This window comes from Microtus ochrogaster, chromosome 2, assembly GCF_000317375.1.
Source record: "Microtus ochrogaster isolate Prairie Vole_2 chromosome 2, MicOch1.0, whole genome shotgun sequence".
Taxonomy (NCBI): domain Eukaryota; kingdom Metazoa; phylum Chordata; class Mammalia; order Rodentia; family Cricetidae; genus Microtus; species Microtus ochrogaster.
The window spans coordinates 98,285,023-98,298,649 of record NC_022010.1 but is presented as its reverse complement, the minus strand read 5'-3'; the positions used below and the strand labels follow the sequence as shown (position 1 = coordinate 98,298,649).

The window sequence follows — 13,627 nt, the reverse complement described above, 5'->3', positions numbered from 1 at the left end:
TCTGGGGGCTGGAGAGATGGCTCAGAGGTTAAGAGCATTGCCTGTTCTTCCAAAGGTCCTGAGTTCAATTCCCAGCAACCACATGGTGGCTCACAACCATCTGTAATAGGGTCTGGTGCCCTCTTCTGGCATGCAGGCAAAACACGCAGACGGAATATTGTATACATAATAAATAAATATTAAAAAGGAAAAAAAAAAGAATACTCTCTCTGATCCCCTGGCAGCAGTAAAACCCTGGGTGTGCTGTCTTTCCCCATCAGATGTGGCATTTCTTTCTCAGGTCTGTCTCCTGGCTCTCTGTGAATGGCAGAGGCTATAGAGATTCAGAACTGCAGAGAGAAGCTCAAGGGGAAGGGCATTCTGGGATGAGCTTTGTCAACAACCCAGCAGATCACGCAGCTGTGAAACACAGGTCACCATAGGAAGCTTGCTTGTTTACTGTGTGATCATGGTACACGCCTATAATTCTAGCGCCTAGGAGACAGGAGAGTCTGAAGTTCACAGTTGTCTTTGACTATACAGTGACTTTAAGACCGCCCTGGATGACATGAGGCCCTGTTTTTCAAAACTGGTTCAGAATGGATTATAGCGATGCCAGTATTCTTAAACTGCTTATGATGGCAGTTGCATAATTTCGCGGATATTCTAAAAACCATAGACTGTTTGTTTGACCAGGCACACTCTGCATTCCTATCTCAATAAAGCTGTTTCAATATCCAAAGCCTAATGAACAATGTTCTTCAAGGGAGGCATCAAGTTCTTCATTGTTGGGCTTCCCCATTTCCCTTCTCTTCCATGCTCATTTCAGAAGAACAACCAGTATGTCGAGATTATAGACTGGACCCCCACAGTATCCTGAAAACCGCTGCTGACTCGCTTTGAAGTGGTTTCCTGAAGATGGAATCCAAGTAGAACATGGATTTCACTTCCTTCTAAAGACACTGGACCAGCAAAGGGGCTGCTGCAAGCCTGGGGAGCCTCTGCTGTACTGTATCCATGCTGAGGGCATGCAGCTAAAGCAGTTGTTGGCAGCACAGTGGGCCGTCAGTTAGGGCCTCCAAACGGTACAGGAAACCTAAGAAGAAACCAAACTCACCCGACACCAGTACACTTCAGGGCTCCCTAAAAACCAAGATAGAATTCTTTCGTTCTCAGTGACCTCAACTCTGACCCCAGTTGCTTATTCTCCCTGCTTGCCCCATCCACGGCCAATCTGATTACCTGATGTGCTCCCAAAACAATTTTTGACCAAAGAAATCCCTATTGCTTATCTGATGTGAACGCCATAAACAAGGCTAACTGAGAGAAAAGGTCTGGGTGTGTGTGAGGTGACTCAGCGGTAACCAGCTGAGCTGTGGGGCTCTTTCTGTCAGCAACCAAATGGGGTGTCGCCCTTCACGGCAAGTGCCGGTGTGAATAGACTCGAAAAAGTGTCCCTTCCTTTGATTTCAAATAAAAGCGCGCTGGGAAAGAGATGTTGTGTACAGCCCAAAGCGTTCCTGTCTGTCGTGATCATTATTGTTGTTGCTTTGAAATAGGAGCTTCTACGTAGCCCAGGCCAGCCCTTGAATTCCCAGCGCTCCTTCTGCCTCAGCCTCCTGAAGGCTGGGGTTGCACGTGTGCGCTGCTCCACCCACGTCCTGTTTGCCATCTTTACGGGAGGAACTCCAGAGGAGTCTCTGTCCACCATTTTCACCTTGTAATGTCTACACCATGATGCTGAGCTAATCTTATGAATGTTTCAGCCATCTTTCCTGCTCACACTATGAACTCCAACTGAGCATGCCCAGTACTGTAGACCACCCCCCAAGGTGCTTTCCTAGACGTATAAACTTGAATGACCCTGGTGAACTCCTTACTTGCTGTAGTCAATAAACCTCTCTTCGTTCTTCCCTCTTTTTTCCCTCTCTTGCTTGTGCTTATTGTCCATGCACGGCCCACTATGTGCAATTAAAGCGTCACACACACTCCTGTTTGGACATGGCTATCATCTCCCGACAGGCATGTGAACACAGAGCTGGCTGAGAGTTTTTTCTTACCACAGGCGTAGGCGACAGTGAGGTATTTTTTCACTCCTGGAAGACAGGGGCTCCCGAAGTGGTAGTTATCGACGACGACCTTGCATCTCTGCTTCCCATAGCACCTCCTGGACAGGACTTGTAACGCTGTGTAAGACAGGCAGTCTGGAAGGGAAGGGGCGTGAGAGCGTCAGGCTCGTCGCACTTGGCCGCACAGCTTATAGCACTTTCTGTACATACACGCACCAAACTTCCAGTCAAACAAAGACTGTTTCTCTCCTGATCTGTCTTGTTGAATCACCCAAGATGCTCTGTACTAGCTTGGCCATCAGCCTTCAGGACGCCCTGAGCTCAGCCTAAGGACCTGCTGTCACCATCTTGAAATTCTGATGTAGTCGTGGGTGGATTGGCTATGCCATGCTTTGGTGGTTCCCTGCAGTGTTGGGGGGGGGGCTGAGATGTCTTGGGGGCTGAGATGGCCCAGCAGTTAAGGGCACTGCCTGCTCTTCCAGGCCATCTGAGGTGTTCCCAGAACCCACACGGAACAGCTCACAGCTGTCTGTAAACCCAGGAGAATTTGGTGTCGCCTCCTGACCATACAGGCACTGGGAGGAGGAGACAGGTTAGTCCCTGGCACTTACTGACTAACTAGCCTGGCCCACTTAGTGAGCCCCAGGCCAGGGAGAGAAGCTGTCTCAAGAAACAAGCTAGCTGGCACGTGAGGAACAACACCCGAGGTTGAACTCTGGCTCATAGACACACATCCACACATGTGCGTTCTCACACACACAAGCACATACACATACAAAATAGTAGAAGAGGCCTTGAAGCGGGTTGCTGGCTCTGCCTTCTCTTGTAATGCCCTGGACTGTGACAAAATGCCAGCCCTCAGATGCTGACGGGAAGCCAGGGCCATGCACTTAGATTTCTCAGTCCTTGCAATATTGAGCTAAATATAAACGCCTATTCCTTCCAGGTTACTTGGTTTCAGCTCTTTTATTAACAGAACATTGGCTACAGTAACAATCCTAGACTCGTGAGTCTGCTGCGGTTGAGATTCCGAGGGATGTTGGCAGCAGGAAAACACAGCAGTGAACGCGAGTGCAGCAGCAGACTGGCCACTATTCCTGCAAAGCCTCAGTTTCCCTACTTGGACAACAGAGAACTGGCTCACGGGCCCGTGTGATTGTCATCTGATATCCGTCATGGACAGTATCTAATGCTGGCACCCAAGGGACCTGGTTAGCATCACTGTCATGACGTTATCACTGTCACTGGTGTTAGACATCACCACAGTCTTAAATGTCCTCCCACAGCCTTTTTGCTACAGCATCGCTCCCCAGCTAAGCACTACTGGAAGGTAGACAGGCCTGGTGAAAGGTCCTCCAGGCATCAAAGACATGACCTCGATGGGGGTGCTGGCCCCTGGCTCCTTCCACTTCCTCCCTTTTTGGTGTCCTGGTCGTGAGGTGAGAGCTTTGCCGAATCACACTCCCACAATGGTATGCTCCGCACCATGAGCCCAAAAGCATGAGGACCAATCAATTATGGACTGGAGCCTCTGAAAACTAAGCCAAAATAAACCTCCGGTCTTCGGTCTTCATGTGTTGGTCCCCTCGGGTGTTTTGTGACAGTGCAAAGCTGGCTAACACAGGAGGGAAAGCCCTGTTTGGGAAACCTTCACGGCCTTCGTCTAAATTATCTGCCATCTCTGCGCTTGTGAAGGAAAAATGTATATGCTACATCCACAACTAAACGTTAAGGCTTAAACGGAGGTGTGGAGGGAGATGAACGGGGACCCCCGAGGATGGCAGAAGCCATTTTGATTAATAGGGAAAAGCAGGTTTATCACCCCAACACACTTCTTTTAAGGTCCTTCCCAAGGTCTTGAGAATTAGCATGGTTTGAAAATGGAAGAGTATGCACGTGCATGCTTGGTTTGCAAACAATTCTTCTGAGATAGCATCTCATTCTACATACAGCCCGGGTTAACCTTGAACCTGTGACAATCCTGACTCTGTCTCCTAAACGCCAAGATTGCACGTGTGAGCCACCATGCTTGGTAGCTTCCTTAATGTGCTCTGTTTGTTTTATCTTCGAGACAAGATCTTACCGTCTACGCCAAGCTAGATTAAAACTGGTGACCCCCTGCCTCAGTGTTCTAAATCTTGGTATTATGGGCCTGGACTTAAGTTCCTTAAATGCAAAAATAAAAATCTGTGTTGAAATAGAAGCCAGTGTTTGAATGGTGAGAGTCTTGGAGTATGTTGTTTAAAATGTAAAAGTTTCTGCAATGGTATTCGAGCTATTCTTGTAAAACTTAGCTTTACCCAGAAACTAGGGAGGGAGGGTTTCTCCTCTCAGACACTATGGGGGGTTTATGTTTTCAATATTCTACCTTATTTATTGCTTTGTATGTATGTAAGGCAGAGTAGATATGTTTTTGTTGTCCTCAGCAGCTTCATTATAATTTAGTTTTCTGAGCTAAGATTATTTACCAGTTTTTTTTTAAAACTGTTCAGAGGCTGAAGAAATGGCTCCACCCTAAGTTTGGTTTCCATATTCACATTGAGATCCTAACACCCCCTTCTGACCATCTCAAGTACTGCACACAGATATGGCATACACACACACACACACACACACACACACACACACACACACACACAAATAAAATCTTTTTTAAAAGTTCTGTTTCTTCTAAGTCACATTTTGTATGTATACGCCAGACTAAAACCAGCCCCATCTCCACTGGCCTTCCCTCCCCTCTCCCCTAAGTAGGAATTCTTAGGGATTCTCTAGGAAGTGAAGGTGAATACAGTCTCTGTAGATATTGCTTGTACAGGGAAGACTGTACCTGTGTGAGGTTCAAAATTTGTCTTAGGAATCTGAGGTTGTAAAATACAACTCTTATTTTTGCTTTTTACATAACTTCATGTTTTCATGTATAAATAAAACAACACAGGAGAAAAAAAATCCCTGGCAAATGCTGCTCTTCAAGAAGGAACCCCCCTGAGCTCGTTAACCTTTCTGAGCTGAGTGTGGGTGCACATGCCTGGGAGGTGTTGGAAAGAGGATCAGGAACTTGTGGCATTCCTGGGCTATATGAGACCATTTTTTCAAACAAGAGATGAACCGGCAGTTAAGAGCACTTGCTGCTCTTGGAGAGAGCCTGGTTGTGTTCCCAGCACCCACAAAGTGGCTCACAGTTGTCTGTAACTCCAGTTCCAGGACATCTAATGCCGCCTTCTTCTGACCTTCATAGGCACCAGGCCCACATGTTCATATATGCAAGCAAAACACTCATGTCCATAAACTAAACTAAACAAACAAATCAAAAAACGTTTAAAAGAACATCCCTTTGCGACTTTCCTCTGTGTAAACATCCTCCCCCCCAATTGTGTCACACATATTTAACTTTGCATGGGGCTCTTCCCCTTTATCAATACATTTGTGACCATGTAAACATAAGCTCTATTTTCAGATTTTTTATTTTAAGTGTGTGTGTGTGTGTGTGTGTAGGTCAGTGTGCGAGTGTGTGCATGTGAATGCTGGCACCTGTGGAGGTCAGAGGTCTTGGGATGATCTAGGGGCTGATGTCACAGGTGGCTGGGAATCTGGTCTGTGACCTTGGCAAAAGCAGTGCATGCTGTTAACCACTGAGTCACCTCTCCAACCCCACCAGCTTAGTTATAAAGAGCTGCCTTGTTTCTCATCTGCTTGTAAACCCTGTGCAACATTCAGATGCTATCCCTCCACATTTTTTTTTCCTTTTTTGGTTTTTCGAGACAGGGTTTCTCTGTAGCTTTGGAGCCTGTCCTGGAACTAGCTCTTGTAGAGCAGGCTGGCCTCGAACTCGCAGAGATCCACCTGCCTCTGCCTCCCGAGTGCTGGGATTAAAGGCGTGAGCCACCACGCCCCCACCCCCCATTTACACAATAAGCAATGTCACGTTGAACCTGCTTAGAGCTAGACGTTTGCTTGCGAATATGGGACTTTCCGTGGGAATTCTTCGTCATAGTTGCTCTGCCAGAGAGTGCCGGAGGATGAACCCTGGGACACACTGACAGGCTGATATTTAGGGAAATAGTGCCATTGTGTACTACCGATGTAAACGAATATTCTAGAAAGCTGACATTTCTTAGAGCTATGAAGAAATAGATGCCTGACTATTTTTCTTTTTTATAGGTGGTTGCTATTAGTGTTTTTTTGAGCCAAGGTCTCATGTTGCCTGGGCTGGCATCAAACTCAATTTGTAGCTGAGGATGGCCTTGAACTTCTGTTCCTCCTGCCTCCATCTCCCCAGTCCTGGTATTATAGACACGCATCACCATGCCTGGTTTATGCAATGCTGCGATCAAACCAGAGCCCGGTGCCTTCTGTGCAAGCACTCTCCCAACTGAGTTACATCCTCAGGGCAGCCTGAACATAGTCTTAAAGACTAGCAGAGAAAGAACACAACCTTCCAGGTCTAGGATAGGAGGACCCTGCTTAAAGAATCCGAGCGTACCCCATACTCTAGTGAGAGAACTTATCTTACCCCCAAAGGTTTCATCTCTCACCAGAGCATTTATCTTAGCCGTGGCTAAGGAAGTGGCCAGGGTAGCTCAGGGCTGACTCAGGGCTGGCTGTGCCCTTGTGGGTGCCGAGCTCAGAACCATTCCCAGGCTTTTGCAGTTTCTTTAAAGGTGGTTAAGGCCCCGCCCACACAGGTTTTGCTTGCCCCATCTGATGCTGCCAAGCTCCCTCCTCCCCAATACATGTGATAACAAGATACTCGACCATTTGAATTCTTGCTTTCTGGCAATTGTTTAGCACTATGCCTAAAGTTAATCACTCTTGCAAGCCAGTGTTTATTTAGATAATTGGACTGGCTGCTCTTAAGTGGCCCAGTCTTGGCAGTGGAGAGTTCCTGGCACCTTCATCTTGGCTGAAAAGTCCAGGCCTGCCCACACTTGGCCTTGGGACAGCCTTAGCTTAGCCTTTGAGGCCCTTTGTGTGGTTTCTCATTCTCTTATTAAGGAAACAGCAAAATCCCTGGAGCCCACCCAGAAAATATGACCATAGCAGGAAATGACACACCGTGGTGGAGGCACACCCCAGTGCCCCGTTCTTTGGGAAGGCTCCCTTCTGGCTCAAGTTAAAGGGCTGCTCTGACTGGTGCTCACAGGCTGGTGACGGTCCATTGAATTCATGCCTTTCCTGCATTTCCCCCTTTCCCAGATGACCTTTAGTGGTAACAGGCCTGGCTGGCTTCAAGATCTTTCAGAAATGCCTCTGGCTGGGTCATCCTCAATGCAAAGAACTCAGACCTCATTGTGTTTGACCCCATAGGACTATAAAATGTCACTTTCTGTTGGCACTCATTAGCTGTAGCCATCCCTGTTGATGGTCATTTGCTGGGGTAGCAGCAACGTACCAGCCTCACACTGGGAAGCCAAGACTGAGGAGTCAGCAGGGCTGGCTCCCTGGGGCCTCGGGCTGACTTGTCTGTCTTCACGTGGCTTTCACGCTGCACACGCCTGTGTCCCGACTGCCTCTTATTATAAAGGCATGAATCTGATCGGGCCAGGGTCCTCTTGAATGAGCCCACGTCAACTTAATCTCCCCTTTATAGGTTTTATCCCTAAGCCAATGCAGATTCTCAGGCACTGGCAGCAAGGATTCCAGTGTGCGAGTTTTAGTGGGGCATCATATGGTATTCAACATGGTTTGAAGCCATAGTTTTCTCCAGGGATTTATGTCCATGAATTCCCTCTGCCCACATGCACCAGGCTGGATCTATACAGTATGACAGAGAGAGAGATGATTGACTTCTTATTCTTTTACATCCCGTTCCCAGAAGCCAGCTCCCACTTCACAAAGACAGCCCAGGCCTGTGAGGGGAGGAACTGAAGCCTATTACCACAACCAGTGCCAACTTCCTACCGTATCAGTTGGCCACCTTGGAAGCTCGGCCCTCCAACCAGAGCTGTAACCTCGGGAGACCTCCCCACATCCAAGGCAAGAGCCTCCGCTCTCAGATGCCCCTGAATTCCTATCCCACAGAAGCAGCAAGATGATAGCGTTTTTATCAGAGCCCATTAAAGCGTGAAGTGTTTTATTACATAGCAATAGGAAGTGAATACAAGGGCTGGTATTTCGGAATGAGTGGCTTAGGTAGTAGCTTTGGTACAGGGCAGTGGACAGGTTAGGAGGATCTTGATGAGAATTTTGGAGAAAAATTAGCGGTTTTGATGGAAATCCCAGCATCGAGCATCCTTACACCCTGAAGTCAAGAGAAGCTCCAGTGTGGCTATCCCCGCTGAACCCCAAATGGGGACAGCAAGCTAGACGTTTCCCTAGGTGTCTGGCCTGCTCCAGCCATTGATTTGGGCATCAAGCAACGTCTGTTTATCTTTCTCTCAGCTATGGCATAGGAACACATCTACCTGCAGGAAATGGTTGTCAGAAGTCCTGCCCTAGATGAGGCTGTGATGTGCAACCAGAGCGGATGACCTCAGCGCCCACCTTCCCATGCTCAGCCTGGCCTGCTGCCTTTCAGATGGGAAATGGGGGCCACTGTCTTCTCTGGGGCCCCAGAACACAGCCACAGTGTAAGCACTCTCATGTCCTGTGCTCATTGATAGCGAGGCTCTGGGCAGCCCTGGGGACGCTTGGCACAGCACAGTAGCATCATCCCTGTGACTTCGAGGGTGGCACACACACAGTGAGATCCACCATGGGGAGTCCTCTCCTAGTCACTCTGTCAGCTCCTCTGTAAATGGTTCTACACGTGACACAGACAGAATCTAAAGTGGTCAGCACTAATGGAACTCGGGGGACTCTTACTAATAATACATTAATCCCAGCACTCAGGAGGCAGAGGCAGGTAGATCTCTGTGAGTTTGAGGCCAGCCTGGTCTAAAGAACTAGTTTCAGGACAGCCAGGTCTACGCAGAGAAACCCTGTCTCAAAACAGAACAAAACAAAACAAAATCCTTTAAAAGGAGACATAAAGTTGGGAAGGAGACAGGATGGGAGGTCCAGGGGGAGCTGGATGGCGGCAGTAGGAGTATAAGATGGTATACATGTATACTGTATACATGTATGGAGATTCCAAATAGTAAGTAAAATGTCATTTTTAAACCAATAGCCAGTCACATGCAGCAAACCTAAACTACAAGTTCAGAAATATTAGAATGTGGGTTATCCTCTGCTCTACTAGAAACTTGAAAAAAGTTTATGAACTTGGTCATTTGGTCAAGACTCCAGCAGGGAGGAAAGGGGGAGAGGCTAGAGATGAGAGTGCCCACTACCCATGCCAAGCATGGGGACAGGCTCACAGCCATCCGTCATTCGAAGAGATGAGAGTTCCCACTACCCATGCCAAGCATGGGGACAGGCTCACAGCCATCCGTCATTGGAGGAGGGCAAATAAAGCAGCGTTACAGGCTGTTTACAAACCTTCAGGAAAATCAAACATCAGACAGCCAAAGTTGCAGGGCAACCCAAACTTCTACCTCACTATTTATATATGCAAATTAGTACACATGTGCTTGCACATCCAAATTGATAAGTTTATACATATAAGTCAGGAAGCATCTGATAATGTACACAGACCCCACCCTCTTTTGATATAAAACATGTGAGAATTTATCCCAAAGACATAGCCTACCATCACCTAGTCTACAAAATGTATTCTGAAACTCAGAAACAACAAAACCCTCCCAGTGTGGAGTCCTCTGAGCAGGATGGCAGGTAGTGTTGGGGGTCACCTGGCCACTCAGAAAAAGACCACTGCTACAAAGTTAAAGGAAAACAGGCTAAAGGAGAATTACAAAATTCATTCTTAGACATCAGGGCTTAAGAGAAATTCAGAAAAATAAATATCTTGTCATTTGATTGGTAAAACTGTATCTGAATCTTATTATTATTACTGTTTGATGTTCCTGTGTTTGTGCCAAAGACAACGATGATGTTTTTAAAAGTTCGAGAAATATCTTCTTCCCAGCCTTTGAATGCTGAAGCCATGCTGAGCTGTTGGTGAAAGCCAGAATGGTCCTTAGCCGCTAGATGCCTGACAGGCGTCTCATCTCCACCAAAGCATGGGCTTCCAGAGGGCCGTGCTGAATCTAAAGCATGCAGACCCGCCAGACTTCAGCTCATATGCATAGGAAAATACACAACCCAATCTGAGAGCCAGATGCTCTGGGACGCCAACCACCAGGGCTCCCCTTCAGAGGCCCCTGATGAGAACCAGCCCTCAGTTCTCGTGTGCGCATCCATCTGAGCCCATGCCAGGTCTAGGGTGAAGTCCACTGAGCCTTTCCCCTTCTTCAAAGCCATGTGCCTGGGCCGCGGGAATGGCTGGAACAGCGAGCAGAGGTCTCTCTCTCTCTCTCTCTCTCTCTCTCACACACACACACACACACTGGCAGCCTGTGGCCCGGATGTGGCCTCTAGGCATGTTTTCTTTGGCTTGTTCAGTGTTTTAAAAGTTGGAACATTTCACTTTTAAAAAAAAAAATCTGGATTTCCAGAATCTCAGGAAAGCTCAGAGGCCATGTTAACATCAGACCCACATCCCAGCCTGCAACGTAGAGGGTGGACACATGGCCGTGCTTACAAGGGACTCTGATTCATTCACCCACCAAGGATTCACAGGGCACCCATCCTGTGACAAACATTGCTCTGGTCACTGAGAATCCCTACAGTCCCTACAAAGCTGAGCCTTTGGGAGAATGAGCCACCCATTCATGGCATGGAGTTTTCCACAATGAAGACAGAGCTGGCAACAACAAAGCGATCTTCTGGCAGGTGACAGAGAAACCTCTCCAGTGTGACATTCAGGGTGGCTCCTAGGCAGAGTGACAGAGCTGACCATACAATGGTGTGGTGACAGAACAGCCCTAGTCAAAGAACAACTTGTGCACAGGCCTGGGAGTATGGAAGGACACAGAAGCTACAGAGGTCACGAGGGAGGGCCGTAGAGAAACAGCACTACAGCGGGCTTCTAAGTCTGCTTACAATGGGCAGGGTGCAGGGTTTTCCACAGCAGGGGTGTGGTCTGTTTAACTTAAGGGAAATCTTCCAGATGGTGCTCAGTGGAGAAAGGAGGGAACCGGTGGTCCAGATGAGAGATGCTGAGAGATGCCTGGGAGCCAAGAGATCAAATTGGAGGTGTGCTGTCACCCGGGGGAGACACGAGGGTCAGAGAGGAGGTGGATGGGCCACCTCGGGAGACATGGGTGACATTAAGTATATTTATACAAAAGGGACAAATGGATGAGTTTATGGGGAGTACTGGCTGGGTGCAGTTAGCAACCTTGATACAGTTTACCTGTCCAAAGAGCACAGGCTTCTTAGCATCCAATTTGACAAAGAAATATTAGCCTGCAAAGGTTTGCAACTTCTAAAAGATTTATCTATTTTTTTAATATTTATTTATTATGTATACAATATTCTGTCTGTATGTCTGCAGTCCAGTAGAGGGCACCATACCCCATTACCGATGGTTGTGAGCCACCATGTGGTTGCCAGGAATTGAACTCAGGACCTTTGGAAGAGCAGGTAATGCTCTTTACCACTGAGCCATCTCTCCAGCCCTTATCTATTTTTATTTTATGAGTGTCTCTGCATGCATGTATGTATGAACACTGGAAAGGTGCATGGAGACCAAAAGGGGCTGTGCGTTCCTCTGGAGCTTAAGTTATATGCAGTCATGAGCCACCGTGTGGGTGCTGGGAACCAAACCTGAGTCTCTGCCAGAGCAGCAAGTGTTCTTAGCCATTGAGCCATCGTTCCAGCTCCAGTTTACAGCTTTACAGTTTTTTTTAAAAAGTGTGTGTGTGTGCGTGCGTGCGTGCGTGTGTGTGTGTGTGTGTGTGTGTGTGTGTGGTGCATGCCTGCATAGAGGCCAGAGGTCAACATTAAGCATGTCCGTCTTCTGTGCTCCCCTTTATTTATTTATTGACAGAGGGTCTCTCACTATATCTAGGTCTCATCAATTAGCTAGATTAGCTGACCCAAAAGATCCAGGTACCTTCCTGTGTCTGCCTCCTAGTAATGGGATTGCAGGAGTGCACTCCCACACTTGACTTTTCAAAATGTGATTGCTAGGGACTAGAACTTAAGTCCTTATGCTTGCATAGCAAGCATTTTACCCACCAAGCCATCTCTTCAACCCGAAGGTTGGTAACTTTGCATGCATGGTTCCGACCGGAGGAATGAGTATGGACTTGAGGCAGCCTGGGGACAATTGCAAGCTGGTCTTTCGGGGTTCCTGACTCATGAAAGAGTCTGCGAGACATTCTGCAGGACACAGCAGAAAGTGACTGAACTGTCTTTGGAATTTCCTGCTTGATGAAAATGTCTGCTGGATACTATGGGCCTGAAGGCTGAAGATGGATGCCCCAACAGTACAAAAGAACTTTGGGTGACTGTCCAGGCAGCAAGATGTCTCTGTCATTTCTAGAGTTTTCTTATTTCTTGTTTACTTAGGTAGTATTATATCCTTCTGGAGTCTTTGATGGAGTTGAAGAATAGATAGATAGTTATAGTTTTCCATTGTTATGATAAAAGATAAAATAGATATAAATATTGTAACTGTAATTCTTACTTGATAACTGTTTTGTTATATGTAATCTTACTATGTTAAAATGAAAGCCTTTCTTTTTTGTTTAAACAGAAAAAGGGGAGATGATGGGGTAGAGGTTTTTGGCTTGTGTTAATTTCATTGGTTAAATAAAAAGACTGCCTTGGCCCTTTAATAGGACATAAAATTAGGTAGGCGGAGTAAACAGAACAGAATGCTGGGAGAAAGAAGCTGAGTCAAGGAGTTGCCATGGTTCTCCCACTCCAGACAGACGCAGGTTAAGATCTTCCCTGGTAAGCCACCTCGTGGGTTACACAGATTATTAGAAATGGGTTAGTGCAGGTGCGAGAGTTAGCCGAGAAGAGGCTGGAACTAATGGGCCAAGCAGTGTTTAAAAGAATACAGTGTCCGTGTAATTATTTCGGGGCATAAGCTAGCAGGCGGCCAGGGTGCTGGGGACACAGCCCCGCTGCTCCTATTACAACAGCAAGCCTAGGAACAGAAGGGTCCCATGATGGCCCAGGCCATGCATGGTTTCTTCTCCTAATGCTAGAGGCTTGGAAACACTGAAGAGAGGAACTGTCTCTGCCAGCACACTGCAGCCCCTGTCTGTGCACACTGCAGCTCCCATCTCTGCACACTGCAGCCCCTGTCTCAGCACACTGCAGCCCCTGTCTCTGCACACTGCAGCCCCTGTCTCTGCACACTGCAGCCCCTGTCTCTGCACACCACAGCCCCTGTCTCAGCACACTGCAGACTCTGTCTCAGCACACTGCAGCCCTTGTCTCTGCACACTGCAGCCCCTGTCTCAGCACACTGCAGACTCTGTCTCTGCACACTGCAGACTCTGTCTCTGCACACCACAGCCCCTGTCTCAGCACACTGCAGACTCTGTCTCAGCACACTGCAGCCCCTGTCTCTGCACACTGCAGACTCTGTCTCTGCACACTGCAGCCCCTGTCTCTGCATACTGCAGCCCCCGTCTCTGCACACCACAGCCCCTGTCTCAGCACACTGCAGACTCTGTCTCAGC

At 47.7% G+C, this 13,627-nt stretch overlaps 1 protein-coding gene across 3 annotated transcripts in view; it reads right to left on the bottom strand.

Moving 5' to 3' along the window:
* Window positions 1-13,627, bottom strand: part of Eva1c (eva-1 homolog C) — a 74,241-nt gene that overhangs the window by 11,940 nt on the left and 48,674 nt on the right. For all 3 annotated transcript variants that reach the window (XM_005345347.2, XM_026783753.1, XM_026783756.1), the window contains exon 5: window positions 2,040-2,183. In XM_005345347.2, coding sequence (XP_005345404.1) covers window positions 2,040-2,183 — 144 coding nt within the window. The remainder of the gene's footprint in view (window positions 1-2,039; window positions 2,184-13,627) is intronic.